Here is a 19,895-nt window from a genome sequence, read left to right as displayed (position 1 = left end):
GCTAGAGCTGACCCGGTGAACTGTACGTGTTGTTATTGTGAAGTGGAAACGTCTAGGCTTCACAAGCTCACATAACAGGACCGCCGAGTGCAAAAGTGCGTAACATGTAAAAATCATCTGTCCTCAGTTGCAACACTCACTACCGAGTTCCAAACTGCCCCTGGAAGCAACGTCAGCACAAAAACTGTTAGTCGGGACCTTCATGAAATGGGTTTCCATGGCCGAGCAGACGCACTCAAGCCTACGATCACCAAGCGTCGGCTGGAGTGGTGTAAAGCTCACCGCCATTGGACTCTGAAGCAGTCGAAATGCGTTCTCTGGAGTGATGAATCACGCTTCACCATCTGGCAGTGCAACAGACTAATCTGGGTTTGGTGAATGCCAGGAGAAAGCTACCTGCCCCAATGCATGGAACCAACTGTAAAGTTTGGTAGAGGAGGAATAATGGTCTGAGGCTGTTTTTCATGTTCGAGCTAGGCCCCTTAATTCAAGTGAAGGGAAACCTTCACACTACAGCATACAATGACATTCTAGAAGATTCTGTGATTCTGTGCTTCCAACTTTGTGGCAACAGTTTGCCCTTTCATGTTTCAGCATGACAATTCCCGCGTGCACAAAGCGAGGTCCATACAGAAATGGTTTGTCGAGATCAGTGTGGAAGAACTTGACTGGCCTGCACAGAGACCTGACCTCAACCCCATTTAACACCATTGGGATGAATTGGAACGCCGACTGCCAGTCAGGCCTAATCCACATACTTTTGGTAATGTAGTGTAATTCCACAAAATCTCAATTTATTCCATTTTAAGTTCAGGCTGTAACACAACAAAATGTGGAAAAAGTCCAAGGTTGTGAGTACTTTCTGAAGGCTCTGCATATGGCAGATGTGAATACGATTATGAAATGGAAACACATAATAAACATAGTAACACATAATATAGCCTACATTTACATTCATTTAAAATAAAGTTTCTATTTCACCTAAAATGTATATTAAAATTGTCACTGAAGAATGAACCCCGGCCTGCAAATTAAAATGTTTTCGTCTCTTTAAAGGTATTTGATTGTGTTGTATATCTTGGAAATGCGGTAAAGTATTGACACAACAATGATTTGTGATCTAAATGAACATTTGAAACCGAACCTGCACCTCTGTGTACAGTGAAAGCATTTATTTAAAGTTACCCCTTCATTCATGAATAGCTTCGATTCATCTTATTTTGACACAGAAATATTGACCCAACACCACACATAGATTCTGGAGATTAATTTAAAAGGAGGGGATTTTGTAAGGTAACCCTTGTTAGAATGTTGTCACTTTTCTAAGTCAAGTTCTCCTCTTTAATACAACTTATTATCATAGATAAGGACCTAAATGTACTAACTTACATTTTAAATCATCTTCTTTCCCATACAGTGATAGAAAATTGTGTGGAAGCTTAAACATTTTGGAATAATGATGGCTTTAGGGCAAGTCTGTGGTCTTAAGTCACTACTAAGCAAGCTTTTATGAATCTATTAAGATTTTAAAGCTTTGCACAATGTTCAGAGGACATCAGCTAGTTTTGATTAAAAAAAATCCAAAATACAGGACTCCAGAAATCTGTTACTGTCAGGGAACTGGTGTGAATAAATGTTCCTTACTGCTGCTCTCAATCCTATAGTTAGGATTCATTACACTTTTATTAACTTTCGCTCTGTTATTTTCTCTCCAGAGAGTGAGACGCCAGAGCAAAGCAGCTAAATCTGTGGTGAGTATGAGCTACATGAAACAGCCTGTTGTTCATGACCCAGTCCCAGTGGAATGTGTCATAAGCAAAACAAAACATTCAAATCAGGGATATCTGGCTAGTGACAAAAGTGGAGGCTTAGGGCCCCGCGTGACCAACAAAATCAATGGGGCCCCCTGGAGGTCAAGGCCCTTGGGCACGTGCTCTGCCTGCCAGGTTGATAATTTGGCCACGATTATTACAAGTTTACTGTAGATACTGTCGCTGGCTAGACTAACTAGACTAATTTACCAATCCATTTTTATTTTTTACTTATCGGGTAATTGAGTGACTGTCAGTGAATGACATATAACAAGAGGAAAACTCATCAGTAAATTGAATCTTCCCACCAAAAAAGTAGCTACATGCCTGCTGACAGTCACTCAATTAGCCAGTGATGTAATGTACTTAAGTAAAAAATACTTTAAAGTACTACTTAAGTAGTTTTTTTGGAGTATCTGGACTTCACTTATTTTTGCCAACTTTTACTTTCCTAAAGAAAATAATGTACTTTTTTACTTCATACACCCAAAAGTACTCGTTACAATTTGACAGGAAAATGGTCCTATTCACGCACTTATCAAGAGAAACTCCCTGGTCATCCCTACTGCCTCTGATCAGGCAGACTCACTTAACACAAATGTTTCATTTGTAAATTATGTCTGAGTGTTGGAGTGTACCCCTGGCTATCTGTAAATGGAAAAATGTAATTGTTCCATCTGGTTTGCTTAATATAAGGAATTTATCATTTTACTTTTACTTTTGATATTTATAAGTATATTTTAACAGTTCCATTTACTTTTGATACTTGAGTATATTTAAAACCAAATACTTTTAGACTTTTACCGAAGTAGTATTTTACTGGGTGATTTTCACATTAACTTGAGTCATATTCTATTATGGTATCTTTTACTCAAGTATATTAATTGAGTACTTTTTCCACCACTAGCCCTTGTCAGCAACATTTTATAGATGGCTTTAAAACTGCTAAATGTTCTCTCCGTCCCATGGCATAATGTGAAGAACTGCAGGAAATTAGCTTTGAAAGTGCAACATTTTCTCTCCATCTCATAGGAAAATGTTTAGATTTCTATTAAATATGCTTTAAAACTGAATTTCTTTCTCTCAGACCCATGGCAAAATGAATAGAATTGCCTGACATTAGTTTTAAAACTGCAAAATGTTTTCTCTGCCCCATGGAAACATTTGTAGAGTTGCAGAAATTCTGCTTTAAAACATTTTTCTCAACGCCCCATGCTACTCCACATTGGTTCAACGTAATTACGTGGAAACAACTTTTCTTTTTGAAAATAGTGTCAAAATTGACTACAAAGTGTAAAATAGGATACTTTTGGTCATAAAGTCAGTCTCGTCAAAACTGAGATTTGCGAGATGATAGGGAAACATTTTATGTCACGCAATGAAGTCTCATAACAGTTTTCTATTGGTTGGGTTTGTTTTAATCCTGCCCACCTGCTCACAGCTGGCAGCACCCAATAAATATTCCTATGGGGCTAGTGAGGGACCATCAGTAAATTACACACTGTACATGGGACAATATTTTAAAAGGTCAATATCGACAAATAACAATGACTTGAAAATCTCAAACCACCTACAAATTGTAGAAATGCATATTCGAATGTCGAAAGCATTTAATGAGACAACTGAAAAATGTGCAACATGAAAATGTCCCATTTACATTGCGTAGTTCATTGACTGTCCCTATCTATCCCCAGAGCTAGGCTATTCAAAGTCAAAACAACTTTGCCAAGGTAGCACACCAGCCAGCTGAAGCTAATTGGTTAAATAATTTGGCTTACACTTCCCACCTGCGAACACACACAAGAGACCCCCACATCAAACCCAACCCTGAACCAACTCATATTTGAATTCAGTTTATTAATGAACCAAATCTAAAACAAGGCAACATCAGGAAATGTATAGCAATATGATGATTAAAGGCACTAGTATTAGGTTAGGAAAAAGTCATGCAGCAAGTGAAGATCTACCTATCACTCTCATTGCAATCTGCAGTTATAACCTGTGTGCCACACATAGTAAGAAACCCTACAGTGCTCAATGGAGGCAACATTTTACATTTACATTTACATTTAAGTCATTTAGCAGACGCTCTTATCCAGAGCGACTTACAAATTGGTGCATTCACCTTATGACATCCAGTAGAACAGTCACTTTACAATAGTGCATCTAAATCTTAAAGGGGGGGGGTGAGAAGGATTACTTATCCTATCCTAGGTATTCCTTAAAGAGGTGGGATTTCAGGTGTCTCCGGAAGGTTTATTTGATGCTTTGAATGTTGCCAGTGACAGAATGTAAATCATCCATTATTACTCTAAATTGATAGGTCTCTGATGTGTCAGAAAGCTTGTCCACTGTCTTTGATACCAGTGAGTAACGAGAAACCTGTCTGTCTGTCTGTCTGTGTCCTGGCCTAGCAGTAATGTGGCCCAGCTGACCAGATTGGTCTCAGCAGGGCCCAGAATTAGCCAAGTAAACAAGGGGGTGGGAGGGATATCTTGCAGAGTGTGGCTTTGTATCATTTGTCTAAACTTGTCAAGCCACTGAAGCCAGGGTAAAAAGCCCAGTAATAGTTGGATTTCCAATTTCAAAAGAGCCTGATCAGGACTCAAACCTGGGTCTTCTCAACTGTCAGTCAAACAGCCATTACACCAAGAAGTCCAAAGCTCCTCATGAGGTCACTATTGGTTTTGTATTAGGGTAGCTATATAAAGATTTCATCAGATCAAATGTACATGTTAGTTGCTGAAGGTTTGGTGTGTCTTGTGTGTTCACAGCTGAAGGTGACAGACTACCATGTGAGGTGTTCTGTCGTGTCTCGCTATGCCCACACCACAATCCAAAGCTCTGTGTGGAACCAGCTACCTGTCACCAAGGAGGCAGCCTTTGAGGTGGACCTGCCCTCTGCTGCATTCATCTCCAACTTCACCATGTGAGTCAGAATCACACGCTTCAAGTCAAGTTTACTTATTATCCTCTCTCTCTCTCTTGTGTTCTTATAAGACACCTCATCACAGGTAGTGGGCATGTAATCAAATTAATTGTTCTTTCCCTTGGAAGTATATCCTTCTTGCCTGGGTCCCAGTCTGTTTCTGCTCCCTTGCCAACTCCTTATGCTTGACAATGAGGGACGAGGAGTTGGCATTATAGCACAAACATACTGGCACTCAGGCTATTGTCCTTCAGGATCAAAAGGACTTTTACTTTCAACTGTGAAGGGGATCGTTCACATGCGGGAGACAGTATGACTCACCTCAGAGAGTATAACATTTAATTAGTACATAGAAATATAGAAAAAAGTAAATAAACAAAACAAATCCTGTACACCAGTCAGGTCAGTGGTTCCAAATAAAAACTTCAAAGGAATTATGTCAGGAACTGACATTCCGTCCACTGTGGAAAGGAGACACATAATTTGATGTGTAAACATTACAGACACAACGAGGAACCGCAGTCTGTAGTTGGGTTTGGGAGCCGAAGCGTCTCAGAAGGGGGAAGACTCGGAGGGACCTTAGAACCAGATGAATACCTGGCTTTATAAATGTACGTCGGAAAGTTCTAAGAAAAAATGACAGGACATTGGCCTGTTTTCTTCCCCCTCTCTCTCCTGCAAAGTTTACCAAGGCATTGAGCCAAGGTACACGTGTACGCACACACATACAACTACATACTGACACACAGCCTACACATGTCACGCACAGACCCATTTACATGTAGTTTTAGTTTAACATGCATAGAATCTCATAATCTCTTTTACTGTCAGTCACACACTCGACAAACTCGACACAGGGCCGCCTGCTCGTCACCAACTAACTCAGTGGGAAAATAGCCGTGCGACTCTATTTCTTAGTTCAGTTGCGTTTCTCAACGTGGGACTGAGGGCCTTGTGTTCTGTGTGTAGGTCACTCAATTGCAGCCGTTCCCAGTTCCCACTCCCTCTCAGCTACACATACATACAGGCCGCTATATTTTCCACCCTGATAAACCCAACATTCCATTCTGCTCTGTGTCTGAAACAAGACTTGCTTCAAGGCTGCAGTTTATTTCGGTCTCTGTTGGTTATTATTTTAATATATTTGTTCAAAGGACTTTATTTTAGCACATAAACTGGTTTGGATTAAGGTCTTTCCAGTAACCATGGATGAGTCCCAAATGCCACTCTATTCCCTATATAAAGTGCATTTTTAAAGTTCAGATCCCTTGACTTTATCCACATTTTGTTACGTTACAGACTTATTTTTACTAATAAATCTACACACAATACCCCATAATGACAATCCGAAAAACAGGCCTTTAGAGATAACTGAAATGAGACTCGAAATTGAGCTCAGGTGCATCCTGTTTCCATTGATCATCCTTAAGATGTTTTTACAAATTGATTGGAATCCACCTATAGTAAATTAAATTAATTAGACATGATTTGGAAAGGAACACACACCTGTCTATATAAGGTCCCACAGTTGACAGCGCATGTCCGAGCAAAAACGAAGCCATGAGGTCAAAGGAATTGTCCGTAGAGCTCCGAGACAGGATTCAATTCATTTTGACCATCACGAAAATGACAACATTTAGAAAAGTCCCAGAGTCACAAAACTAGGTGCATTGAAACTGCCTCGGCCCATAGAGACGGACCCTAACATTTCTGTCCGATAGCTCATTCAAGGACCCCGTAGCAAAATGTGGATTTTCAGCACCAATTAAGATGCCTATTGAAACATATTGCAAATGGACAGTACACTTACAATACGATTTAACAGTGATTCAACATCACCAAATGGACATGATGAAATCAACACAACGAGCGATGGAGAGGAACCACTATCACTGCCCGGCCATCCTAAGTTCATCGGCCCTGTCAATTTTGCATTTCAGCAGTACTTTTGAGCATGTCAAATTCGTGATGTAAATACCCATTGAAGCATATTGCAAATGGACAGCCGTGAACCTGGTGATTGGAATGGGTTCCCAGGAGCATATTTTTAAAATGTTTTTTTAATGCCTTAAGGGGGTAGCAAGGGGTCTATGGTTGGGTAGGGAGCACCCTCCACCCGGGCCCACCCAATAGGGGGCGCCCCTGGTTATTTTGAACACTTTTCAAAAAATTGTTAAAAAACAACAGATTCCAACTTCTCCCTCATCATACATGACAAATAGACCATCTAGGTTGATTCATGGCTTAACATAGTTCACTGACTTTTGGGTTTGGAAACCGACTTCCTATGATCGTACATGGAAAATGGACACAACATCCTGATTTTCCACTTTCAATACTTTCATATTGCATTTGGACATTTCTTATGGCATTTGGCAATGGTTCACTGACTTTTGACTTTGACTTTTGACTTTCTATGAAATCATATTGCAAATGGACAAAACATATGCCTTATGAACAAGTTTTTTTTAAATGATAATAAAATATGACAAAGGTATGTTCATACAGTTCTTAAACATGTATAATTGTCAAAAGAAATCTAAAGAATTTCAAAAAACGGTCCAGAATGCACTTTTTGAGAGGGTGATACATTTTTATTTTGTTTTCAAATGTTCTAAATTTCACCCTTGGGTCTTGATTTGATGTTCATTTACAGTATGAAAATTTACTGTGGAGCTCGCTCGCCATCTTTTGGATTTTTGCTGTGGGACACTTGGCATTAGCCATATGACATTTGACATATGACATTTGCCATAAGCTTTCAATGATCTGCTGTCCATTTGAGTGTTATTGGACATCATGTATATTATTTAAAAAATATATTTTTTTTTAACCTTTATTTAACTTCTATATCAAGTGGCAACAGTGAGAGACTCATTTCTGGAAAGGTGGATTTTTAAAAGTTGTAGCTCGAACTGTTTGGGCACAGACCTGGATAGCATGACAGAACTTTGGAGACTGTCTCTGCAATAGATTGCAACTCCACCCCCGTTGGCAGTTCTGTCTTGGTGGAAAATGTTGTAGTTGGGGATGGAAATTTCTTAATGGCTAGTACATCAGGGTTGGCGGAGTGTGCTAAAGCAGTGGCAGTGAATAAAACAAACTTAGGGAGGAGGCTTCTGATTTTAACATGCATGAAACCAAGGCTTTTACAGTTACAGAAGTCAACAAATGATAGCGCCTGGGGAATAGGAGTGGAACTGGGGGCTACAGGGCCTGGGTTAACCTGTTACTCCTACCCCCTACTTTTTCGAACATTCTGATAAAAATCGCGCAACATTTCAGCGTCCTGCTGCTCATGCCAGGAATATAGTATATGCATATGATTAGTATGTGTGGATAGAAAACACTCAGACGTTTATAAAACTGGTTGAATCACGGCTGTGACTATAACAGAACGTGCGTTTCATCGAAAGCGCAGGAAAATCTGATCACTGAAAATTGGAAAATATATCAATGCGCCACTTGCATGAATTGTCTATGGGAAAGCAAATTACCTGGAGCCGAGATTGCAATTCCTACAGCTTCCACACGATGTCAACAGTCTTGTCATTTGCCTAGGCTTTGTTTCTTGGTCAAACAAAGAAGAGACAGCCGATTTCTTCAGGTCTCGGACCGGATATTTTGGTTGAGATTTACCCGGACATTATTTCCAGACGTACCCCTATAGAATATACATCGCCTCGTGATCAATTTGATCGCTTATTAAGGTTTGCTAATACCTAAAGTTGCATTACAAAAGTATTTCGAAGTGTTTTGTGAAACTTTATCGTCAACTTTTTTAATAAAAAAAAATGACGTTACAAGACGCTATTTTTTCGTTTATCACACAGTCTTCATAGATCGATATCTAGGCTATATATGGACCGATTTAATCGAAAAAAAGACCCAATAGTGATTATGGGCCATCTAGGAGTGCCAACAAAGATGGTCAAAGGTAATGAATGTTTTTATATTTTATTTGTGCGGTTTGTGTAGCGCCGACTATGCTAATTATTTTGTTTACGTCCCCTGCGGGTCTTTTGGGGTGTTACATGCTATCAGATAATAGCTTCTCATGCTTTCGCCGAAAAGCATTTTAAAAATCTGACTTGTTGCATGGATTCACAACGAGTGTAGCTTTAATTCAATACCCTGCATGTGTATTTTAATGAACGTTTGAGTTTTAACTAGTACTATTAGCATTTAGCATAGCGCATTTGCATTTCCAGATGTCTAGATGGGACGCCTGCGTGTCAGGTAGGAGCAAGAGGTTAACCTCTACATCACCAGAGGAACAGAGGAGAAGTAGGATAAGGGTACGGCTAAAGGCTATAAGAACGGGTCGTCTAGTGGGTTGGGAACAGAGAATAAAAGGAGCAGATTTCTATGCGTGGTAGAATAGATTCAGGGCATAATGTACAGACTATGGTAGGATGTGAGTACAGTGGAGGTAAACCTAGGCGTTGAGTGACAATGAGAGCGGTTTCGCCTCTGGAGGCACCAGTTAAGCCAGGTGAGGTCTCCGCATGTGTTTGGGGTGGGACAAAAGAGCTATCTAAGGCATGTTGAGCAGGACTAAGGGCTCTACAGTGAAATAAAACAATAAGATCTAGCCAAGACAGCAGTAGACAAGGCATATTGACATTAGAGAGAGTCATAAAGCATTCACAGGTGTTGATCAGGAGAGCTAAGACAACAGCGACATCGTAACAGAATAACCTGTTGAGACCACATCGGGCGATCATGCCAGCAGTCCAGTCGTGATGGATCGGCAAGGTTCCGTGACAACAATAAAGGGTCCAGGCCAATTGGCGAAGGAGGTATTGTAGCCCTAGAATTAGCTGGTATATGAGCCTAGCTCGAGGCTAGCTCAATGCTAGCTGGTGCTTGCTTTGGGACAAAGATGTCTAAGATGTCCTCCATCTTAGTCCAACTCGAATGCTGTGAAGTACAGTATATTATTGTTTTGTAACACGTGACTGATAATACAAATAGTTACCATAAAGGAAAGTACATTTATGGTAAAGGAAAGTCTATTTACTGTCAATAAACCTTGATGTTTTCAATCTATGAGACCAAAGCATGTTTGTTCACATAGTCTGACCATTGTGAGTTACCCAGAGGGCTATTTTACTTTATTTCTGTCCTCTTATTCCACAGCACCTCCAATGACAAAGTGTACGTCGCCCAGGTGAAGGAGAGGAGTGTCGCCAGGAAGATGTATGACGCAGCCAAGAAACAAGGAAAAACAGCTGGACTTGTTGCCACCAAGTCAGTCTGAAAAAGTATTTGATACCACGTTCACTCTTTGATATGCTTTTTATTCAGATTTCTATGTTTTGTGTGAAAGAGTAAAAAACTACTTCCATTTTTCTCTAGATTTTCTGCAGTACAAATCAGACATCCATCACCCACCCACTACATCCACTCACATCTTTCTATCACTTCAGTCTGGATCCTACATTCCATCAATGCTCTCTCAGCCATTCTTTCAGGTTCACCATCGACCACTGACACCATCACTCCAATACTGTCTCTCTCTGTTGTTTATCCTCTGCTGTGGTCTCAGAGAGAGGGAGATCGAGAAGTTCCGCGTGGCGGTGAGTGTTCCCTCGGGGACCCGGATGTCCTTCTCTCTGTCCTACGAGGAGCTGCTGCCCCGCAGGTTGGGTCGCTATGAACTGACCCTGGGTCTGAGGCCTGGAGGACTGGTCACTAACCTTACCCTGGACGTCAGTATTGCAGAAAGGACAGGACTCAGCTTCATCAAGGTCCTCCCGCTGAAGACCAGTCGACTGCTCTCCAACACTGTCACAGGTAACATAGGAAAAGACAACCATCAATGTTCATTGTCAAAGTAGTAGTACTAGTAATACAATCAGCATGTTTAGGGCATCAGTTTGAGCAAGTCAGGGCGCAAAATCACTAATGGCAGGTAGCCCAGTGGTTAGAGCATTGGGACGAGCATTGAGACGGTAACCAAAATGTTACTGGTTGGAATAGCTGAGCCGACAAGGTGAAAAATATTGAGCAAGGCACTTAACTCTAAATTGTTCCAAGGCTGCTGTACTACTATGGCTGACCCTGTAAAACAACACGTTTCACTGCACCTATCCGGTGTGTGATGTTAGGTTCTAATTTTCAGAGTACAAACTCAACGGACACTATGGAAGCTTCAAACCAAGTTTATTCTGCCCAGAGGGTCAATACAACTGCATTATACAAAAAACATGGTTTCCCCCATGGTAGTATGCATACCCCACTTTGGGTGGAGTCTCCTCCTTATCGCTAAACATTGCATCATTATTGCTAGTCAGGGAGCTGAGTGATATGGGCCTTAAATGGTTCCTCCCCTTGTCAGTACTGCCACATGTGACCATGTTCCCTGCACTCAGCCCCTCCCAAGCTTCATTATGGCACCCCTCATGTCTCTTTTATAACTAATTATTAATTATAGTTAGAGCTCAGAAACCAAACCTATCAGTGACAATTAAACTTAAAAAATAAAATGAGTAGTTATTGTATAGTAGGGTGATTTGTGTTTGTGTGATTGTGTGCAGTCCAACTTCAACATACTGTAGTATATCTCAAACATGCACAATGACTGTCTGTTAACTGACTGGGTGTTCTCTGGCCTCCCTTCTCATTCATCCAGGTGAGTCTGAGGCTCCAGCCTCCACCCAGGTCCAGCAGAACCCTCGTTGTGCTCGTGTGCACTACAGCCCCAGCCTGCAGCAGCAGAGCAGTGCCTCTTCTAAGGGACTCAACGCTGACTACATCATCCAGTACGATGTAGAACTCAGTGACCTCATTGGGGACATACAGGTCATCACACACACACACCCATGTATGCATGCTTGCACAAGCATTACACACTGTCTAGGACCAAAGTCCTTCACAGCAAATACCGTACAAATGACAGTATCTAGTGAGACAATAATCTCATCAAGTGAGTTATCATTCTCTTCTTTTGGCCTCTCTCAGGTGTTTGATGGATACTTTGTCCACTACTTTGCACCTCGGGGGCTTCCTGTTGTCCCGAAGGATGTCATCTTTGTCATTGATGTCAGTGGCTCCATGATTGGCACCAAGATCAAACAGGTACAGTAGAAGTATTACAGATGTATTTTAATTCCCAGCTACAAAAGTGATCAAATTAAGATCCTACACCGGTACCTCTTTCACATTGCGCCCAGCTGCACCCCATTCATTTAAGACAAGAATGACAACATTGACTCTACATTATATAGATCAATAAATGATCCTTTCTCTTCTCTCTGCATTTGTGTGGACCAGACAAAGCAGGCGATGTCCACTATCCTGGGGGACCTGCGTGAGGAGGACCACTTCAACATCATCACTTTCTCAGATAAGGTCCACACATGGAGGAAGGGTCGCACAGTGAGGGCCACGCGGATTAACATACGAGACGCTAAGGACTTTGTCAAGAGGATCATCGCTGAAGGATGTGAGTGGGATTGAGTCTGATGTACTTGAATTGCAATATATCTGCAGCAACTTGACAAGACCATGAAAACACTGTCGGTATTTCTCCCTTCTTCATTCCATTCCATCTTCTGACTCCTCTTTTTCTTCCTCTTCTGCATCCTCTTCTGCATCCTACATTCCTTCCACCGCTACCCCTCCCTCTCTGCTCCACGCCTCCTTCCCATTTGTCCCTCTACCCTCCAGGGACCAACATCAATGCAGCCCTCCTCTCAGCCGCCCAGCTGGTCAACCCTCCCTCCTCCTCCGGTGGTACCCGCCGGGTCCCTCTGGTCATCTTCCTGACGGACGGTGAGGCTACCATCGGCGTGACATCCGGTGACTTCATCTTGAGCAACGCTAAGAGTGCCCTGGGGGCCACCTCTCTGTTCGGCCTGGCTTTCGGTGACGACGCCGACTTCCCTTTGCTACGGCGCCTGGCACTGGACAACCGCGGTGTAGCGAGGATGGTGTACGAGGATGCGGACGCCGCACTCCAGCTGAAGGGATTCTATGATGAGGTGGCCAGCCCGCTACTGTCAGACATCCAGCTGACCTACATGGACGACCAGGCCTTTGACGTCACACGCTCACTCTTCCCTAACTACTTCCAGGGCTCCGAGCTGGTGGTCACTGGGAAGGTCAAGCCAGGGGTCAGGGACCTGAAGGTTTGTGTCATTTAGATCATGTTGCTTGATCTGTGTTTGTCAATTGTTTATACCATAAGATGAAAGGAAATGTCCACTTGAATTATTCATATTGTAATGGCCAATAAAGATGTATCTTCTCTTATCTTCTCTATTTTTGTATTTTCATCTCAGGTGTCCCTGACGGCCAGTGGCTCCAAGCAGAAGGTGAAGGTGGAGAATGAGGTGTTTGTGTCTAATGGAGAGGGGAATAGGACAGTGCTCTCTATGGGCTGCCCTGGGGGCATGGATGGGATCCCCAGCTTTGTACGGCGTCTCTGGGCTTATTTCACTATCAAAGAGCTGCTGCTGGCCAAACTGAACACCACTGACCCTAACATACAGAAACTGCTGGGAGAGAAGGCCACCAACCTCTCCCTCAAGTACAACTTTGTCACTCCTGTTACTTCCCTCGTTATAGTTAAGCCTGATGCCGATGAAATTCCTACCTCAGCGTCAACTACAACGGTTCGACCCACCACCACCACAGGTACTACAACAACCACAGTAGCCCACACACCTGCCACCAACATAGCCTCCTCAATCCCTGTGAAAAAGCCCAGGATGATCAAAGCTAAACCAGACCCTCTTGTCACAAATCCTCCACCTCTCCAACCACCTCAACCCAGAAAGGGCTCCACCCCACCAACAAAACCCAACCCAGTGAAAACAGTGGCTCCACCATCCCCCAAGAAAACCACTACAACTACCACCCCCAGCCCCAGTGCTGTCAAAACCGTCCCTGTCCCTCTCTCAGGGAAAATCCCTACCCCTCCTCCCAGCTCTCCTAAAACTGCTCCTGCCCCTCCTGCCAGAATAGTCAGTACCCCCCTGCCTAACTTGCTCAAATCAGCCACCGCTCCTGCACCTGGGAAACCCACCACCACAACCCCTCCACCCACCACAGTGAAGACCATCCCTACAACCACCACCACTACCACCCAACGCAAAACAGTAAAGACTACAGTCCCTACAACTGTGAAAACCACTACCTCCACTACCACCACCACCTCAGTCAGAGCCGACCCAACCCCTGCTCCACAGCCTGGGAAACCCACTACGCCCCTGCCCATCTCTGTTAGAACAACCCTCCCGCCAGTTAGAATATCCCTCTCATCCCGCTCATCCTTCTCTTCCTCAGAAAACGCCACCATGTCTGCCGCTGATGCCAACCAACCTCAGGTCACCACACACCTATACAGTCTTAAGTATGTCCCCCCTACTCCAGCTCCACATGGCAGTAACACAGACACAGACCCAGATGTGGACCAGATTGCCACCTTTGTCTCTGCCACGTTTTCCCCCATGCCAGGCGTTACAGACGGACCGAAACTGTGGGAGGCTGCAGGACTATTGGGTAGGTCTTCCACTTATCTCGGAAACCCAGATCTAAAATCTTGCGTAATTGTGCCAGAACTTAGAAAATAAACTAGAATGGTAGCCCCTCCCCCTTCTCTCTCAAAGTTCCGTGCAAGTCTATGGGTCAAATGTCCCTTCCCTTCCGAAATTGTAAAGATGCGAGCACCTGCAACATCGTGATTTGTCCAAATGATCAGTGACAAAAAAAACAGCTCACTGGAACAATGTTCTTTGTTAGTCGTCGCATCCCAGTCTGTTGACAGATGCTACAATATCAATTATGTGCATCTGTGTACGAGAGGTAAGTCCACTCTCTACTGTCTATTTCACTTGGAACTCCAAAAAGCAGTGTGCAAAGTATAGGTGAGGATACATTTTTACTGAATACCAGTATTGCATATTATATACATTTCTTTGTATCAGGTATTGAACTTACAGTCCATATTTTGTACCTGTCTATCAGAGAAGTACTAGTACAATAGCTAGAGGACTCCTGATATCGCCAGGAGTGATAAGTATAATTTGTTTTGTCTTTATCTGTTGTGGTCTAGAACTGTATTTTTGCTAGCTATGGCCATCTACTTTAAGTGCTGCCTGTTTTCACAGTAGCACACTTGGTGTGAACTGCTGACTGCTTATCATTTTCTGATAGTTTTCACACATCAACCAGGATCAAGGGGCAGGGCAGTTTGTGACTTGTTTTGTAATCAGTGGCTGTATTGGGGGGGGGGGGGTTCACCTCTCCTAGGCAGTCAGCAATTAGTACAGGGTGTTGTGTTCTCCACCTCTTCTAAGCAATTAGCAATTATTGTTACTTATTCAGTCTCCCCTGGTTTCACAGCAGCAGTTCTACGCGGCGGGTGTGTCAGTGGCGCTTTTGTCAAGGAAACAAAGGTGTTTTTTCCGAATAGTTCTGTGGAGTTGGAGGAAGGAAAGAGAGAGAGGCGCCCCATCCCTCTCTCACTTGAGTATCTTACCTACGTAGTTATTTACAGATGATCTCATTTTGCTCTGTTGTAGCTTTGTCAAATATGTGTGTGTGTTTTCAATGCCTGTTCGCACCACTCCCTGTAGGCTTTACAGATGTCCCCCACCCCTTGGCTGTAACCCCTCTAATTTAGTGTACCCTGTGTGCACAACTCATGTGGAATTCCGGGTCTCTGGCAGTGTTTGGAACTGCTGATCTGCGGTCAAGAATGTTGAGTTCATCTCAGCCTATACTGCCCTTCAGACCCTTGACGTTTTTGGCCCTGACGGAGACATGGATCACTACAGAGAGCACTGCTACTCCAGCTGCTCTTTTTTCACCTGACTATGTTTTCTCTCATAGTCTGAGAGCATCTGGTCGTGGAAATTTTCTCTATTCTCCATCTCTCACCTGTCCATCTTCTCATTTGAATTCCATGTTGTCACTGTCACTTGTCATCTATCGCCCACCAGGTGCCCTTAGAGAGTTCCTCAATGAGCTTGACACCTTGATAAGATCATTTCCTGACGATAGCTCACTGCTCTTTGTACTTGGTGACTTCCACCTCCCGACATCTGCCTTCAATTAATTTCTTTCCAAATCTCCCTTTCCCCTCCTTGCCTCTTGACCCCACCCTTTCACAATCCCCTCCAACTCACAGGGCAGGCAATACGCTTGACTTCATCTTTCTCTCTTTCTCTCTCTCACTACTCTCTCCTCTTCTATCATCTCTCCATTCTGCTAAATCCTTCTCCCTTCTGTCTCCTGATTCCGCCTCTTTTCCCTTTCCGCATACTACGACTAACATTGTCCACTTTCCTCCCGGCCGGCTCGGCCCTCCTCTCCTGCTCCGTGGCTGGGTGAGTCATTGTGAGTCTCCCTCCTCCCTATCTGTGGACAAAAAAGGTGGACCACATCCGCTACTTATTCAATCAGCCTATTGAGTCCACTGGTCTCACTCACACAGAACTACCTTACGCCTTGACCTCTTGCTCCCCTCTCTCTCCAGATGACAGGGAGAGGGGAGAAAGCGCCATTGAGAAAATCAAAGATGGTAGCCAATCAGTTTGTATGTGTGATCCTTGAGATCAAAGTTAAGAGTTATGTTTTAATGACCCTGAACCTGTTTACAGAAGCAAATACTTTTGATGTGAAGGTGGATGCTGTATATAACAATTCTTTTTTAGATCTGTCTCTATTTTACAAAATATACTTGTACAAACATTTTGGATTGAGAGGGCCTTTATTTTTTTCTACACCTTTCTGGAGTTGGAACTCACCGAGTCAGGAGCGTCTGTCTGCGTGCAAGGCCTGCTACGCGAGCGCAGGTGTGCACTGAAGGCTAGAAGCGGAGTAGCGGTCAGATTGGAAAACCTGATGCACCTTGGGTGGTGGGAAAATCTACATTCTACAGTCGTAGCCAAAAGTTTTGAGAATGATACAAATATGAATTTTTACAAAGTCTGCTGCTTCAGTTTGTATGATGGCAATTTGCATATACTCCAGCATGTTATGAAGAGTGATCAGATGAATTGCAATTAGTTGCAAAGTCCCTCTTTGCCATGCAAATGAACTGAATCCCCCAAAAACATTTCCACTGCATTTCAGCCCTGCCACAAAATGATCAGCTGACATCATGTCAGTGATTCTCTCGTTAACACAGGTGTGAGTGTTGACGAGGACAAGGCTGGAGATCACTCTGTCATGCTGATTGAGTTTGAATAACAGACTGGAAGCTTCAAAAGGAGGGTGGTGCTTGGAATCATTGTTCTGCCTCTGTCAACCATGGTTACCTGCAAGGAAACACGTGCCGCCATCATTTCTTTGCACAAAAAGGGCTTCACAGGCAAGGATATTGCTGCCAGTAAAATTGCACCTAAATCAACCATTTATCGGATCATCAAGTACTTCAAGGAGAGATGGTGTCAAGAAGGGCAGCAAAGAAGCCACTTCTGTCCAGGAAAAACATCAGGGACAGACTGATATTCTGTAAAAGGTACAGGGATTGGAGTCATTTTCTCTGATATATCCCCTTTCTGATTATTTGGGGCATCCGGAAAAAAGCTTGTCCGGAGAAGACAAGGTGAGCGCTACCATCAGTCCTGTGTCATGCCAACAGTAAAGCATCCTGAGACCATTCATGTGTGGGGTTGCTTCTCAGCCAAGGGAGTGGCCTCACTCACAATTTTGCTTAAGAACATGGCCATGAATAAAGAACGGTACCAACACATCCTCCGAGATCAACTTCTCTCAACCATCCAGGAACAGTTTGGTGACGAACAATGCCTTTACCAACATGATGGAGCACTTTGCCATAAGGAAAAGGTGATAACTAAGTGGCTCGGGGAACAAAACATAGATATTTTGGGTCCATGGCCAGGAAACTCCCCAGACCTTAATCCCATTGAGAACTTGTGTTCAATCCTCAAGAGGCGGATAGACAAACAAAACCCCACAAATTCTGAAAAACTCCAAGCATTGATTATGCAAGAATGGGCTGCCTTCAGTCAGAATGTGGCCCAAAAGTTAATTGACAGCATGCCAGGGCAGATTGCAGAGGTCTTGAAAAAGAAGGGTCAGCACTGCAAATATTGACTCTTTGCATCAACTTCATGTAATTGTCAATAAAAGCCTTAGACACTTATGAAATGCTTGTAATTATACTTCAGTATTCCATAGTAACATCTGACAACAATATCTAAAGACACTGAAGCAGCAAACTTTGGAAATCAATATATGTGTCATTCTCAAAACTTTTGGCCACGACTGTAGACAACGTCTACTGGTCGTTGCACACTTGTGCTGAAATACCTCTAAAAACTGACATTATCTATCTGTTACTGTGCTTGCTCTTTACTCAATGCCATCATGGATTAAATGGGCTGAATGATCAATGGGTGAGTGAATTATCTTTGCCTTATGCCCTACAATTTGCAAACGCTCCGAGACCATAATGTCAATACCACCAGGAACTTGGTCTCTCTCTGCAATTACATTTGTACCACTCTCAAACGCAACTGGACCTACACTTGACATACTTCCAAAATCTCAAACTATTGAATGACAAAAATAATTCTGTGTCAAAAGACTGTTTTATTGACAATAGTGCTGGCTCCACCAAGTCCTCACGCATTGTACAACAGATTTATTGTTATGCTTTTACTGTTGATCTCTGGTAATGTGTGACCAAACCCTGGGCTGGTAGATACCATGCGATCTCTACCGACTCCCTGTGATTTCAAAAACAGAGCAGGTTTTGGACTCTTGCATGTTAATGTCAGATGTCTATTTCCAAAAAATAGACATGATTAGAATATGGGCCAAAATGACAAATGCAGACAATGGCTTTATCAGAAACTTGACTAAAGAAGTCTGTGTCAAATAACTCGATTTCTATTGATGGGTACACGGTTTTTAGAACAGATCGGATGAGTAAAGGAGGAGGGGTTGCAATTCATGTTAAATCCGAGTTTAACACCTCTGCAATTCTCTCGATTACCAAAGCCAAACATTTTGAATTGCTTGCGGTTAAAGTGAACACAAACTCAAAAAAAAGAAGTGTCCTCTCACAATCAACTGCGTTTATTTTCAGCAAACTTAACATGTGTAAATATTTGTATGACCATAACAAGACAACAACTGAGACATAAACTGAACAGTTTCCACAGACCTGTGATTAACAGAAATTGAATAATGTGTCCTTGAACAAAGGGGGGGTCAAAATCAAAAGTAACAGTCAGTATCTGGTGTGGCCACCAGCTGCATTAAGTACTGCAGTGCATCTCCTCCTCATGGACTGCACCAGATTTGCCAGTTCTTGCTGTGAGATGTTACCCCAGTCTTCCACCAAGGCACCTGCAAGTTCCCGGACATTTCTGGGGGGAATGACCCTAGCCCTCACCCTCCGATCCAACAGGTCCCAGACGCGCTCAATGGGATTGAGATCTGGGCTCTTCGTTGGCCATGGCAGAACACTGACATTCCTGTCTTGCAGGAAATCACGCACAGAATGAGCAGTATGGCTGGTGGCATTGTCATGCTGGAGGGTCATGTTAGGATGAGCCTGTATGTCTTCCCTGTATCGCACAGCGTTGAGATTGCCTGCAATGACAACAAGCTCAGTCCGATGATGCTCATCGGACACACCGCCCCACATCGGACACACCGCCCCAGACCATGACAGACCCTCCACCTCCAAATTTATCCCGCTCAAGAGTACAGGCCTCTGTAATGCTCATTACTTCAACGATAAACGCGAATCCGACCATCACCCCTGGTGAGACAAAAACACTTTTTGCCAGTCCTGTCTGGTCCAGCGACGGTGGGTTTGTGCCCATAGGCGACGTTGTTGCCGGTGATGTCTGGTGAGGACCTGCCTTACAACAGGCCTACACACCCTCTCGGCCTATTGCGGACAGTCTGAGCACTGATGGAGGGATTGTGCGTTCCTGGTGTAACTCGGGCAGTTGTTGTTGACATCCTGTACCTGTCCCGCAGGTGTGATGTTCGGATGTACCAATCCTGTGCATGTGTTACGTGGTCTACCACTGTCCGCCCTGTCTCCCTGTAGCACTGTTTTAGGCATCTTACAGTTCCGACATTGCCATTTATTGCCCTGGCCACATCTGCAGACCTCATGCCTCCTTGCAGCATGGCTAAGGCATGTTCACACAGAT

At 43.4% G+C, this 19,895-nt stretch overlaps 1 protein-coding gene across 6 annotated transcripts in view; it reads left to right on the top strand.

Moving 5' to 3' along the window:
- Nucleotides 1-19,895, top strand: part of LOC124032212 (inter-alpha-trypsin inhibitor heavy chain H6-like) — a 29,683-nt gene that overhangs the window by 2,068 nt on the left and 7,720 nt on the right. For 3 of the 6 annotated variants that reach the window (XM_046344449.1, XM_046344447.1, XM_046344446.1), the window contains exons 2-10: nt 1,716-1,751; nt 4,586-4,740; nt 9,883-9,993; nt 10,292-10,539; nt 11,378-11,547; nt 11,707-11,823; nt 12,019-12,190; nt 12,415-12,875; nt 13,029-14,250. In XM_046344449.1, coding sequence (XP_046200405.1) covers nt 1,716-1,751; nt 4,586-4,740; nt 9,883-9,993; nt 10,292-10,539; nt 11,378-11,547; nt 11,707-11,823; nt 12,019-12,190; nt 12,415-12,875; nt 13,029-14,250 — 2,692 coding nt within the window. Of the gene's footprint in view, nt 1-1,715; nt 1,752-4,585; nt 4,741-9,882; nt 10,008-10,291; nt 10,540-11,377; nt 11,548-11,706; nt 11,824-12,018; nt 12,191-12,414; nt 12,876-13,028; nt 14,251-19,895 lie in introns of those variants that run through there. The other 3 variants (XM_046344451.1, XM_046344452.1, XM_046344450.1) reach the window with 3 other exon arrangements.

The sequence above is a fragment of the Oncorhynchus gorbuscha genome, linkage group LG03 (genome assembly GCF_021184085.1).
Source record: "Oncorhynchus gorbuscha isolate QuinsamMale2020 ecotype Even-year linkage group LG03, OgorEven_v1.0, whole genome shotgun sequence".
In the NCBI taxonomy this organism is placed as follows: domain Eukaryota; kingdom Metazoa; phylum Chordata; class Actinopteri; order Salmoniformes; family Salmonidae; genus Oncorhynchus; species Oncorhynchus gorbuscha.
This window is presented reverse-complemented; position numbering and strand designations above follow the sequence as displayed.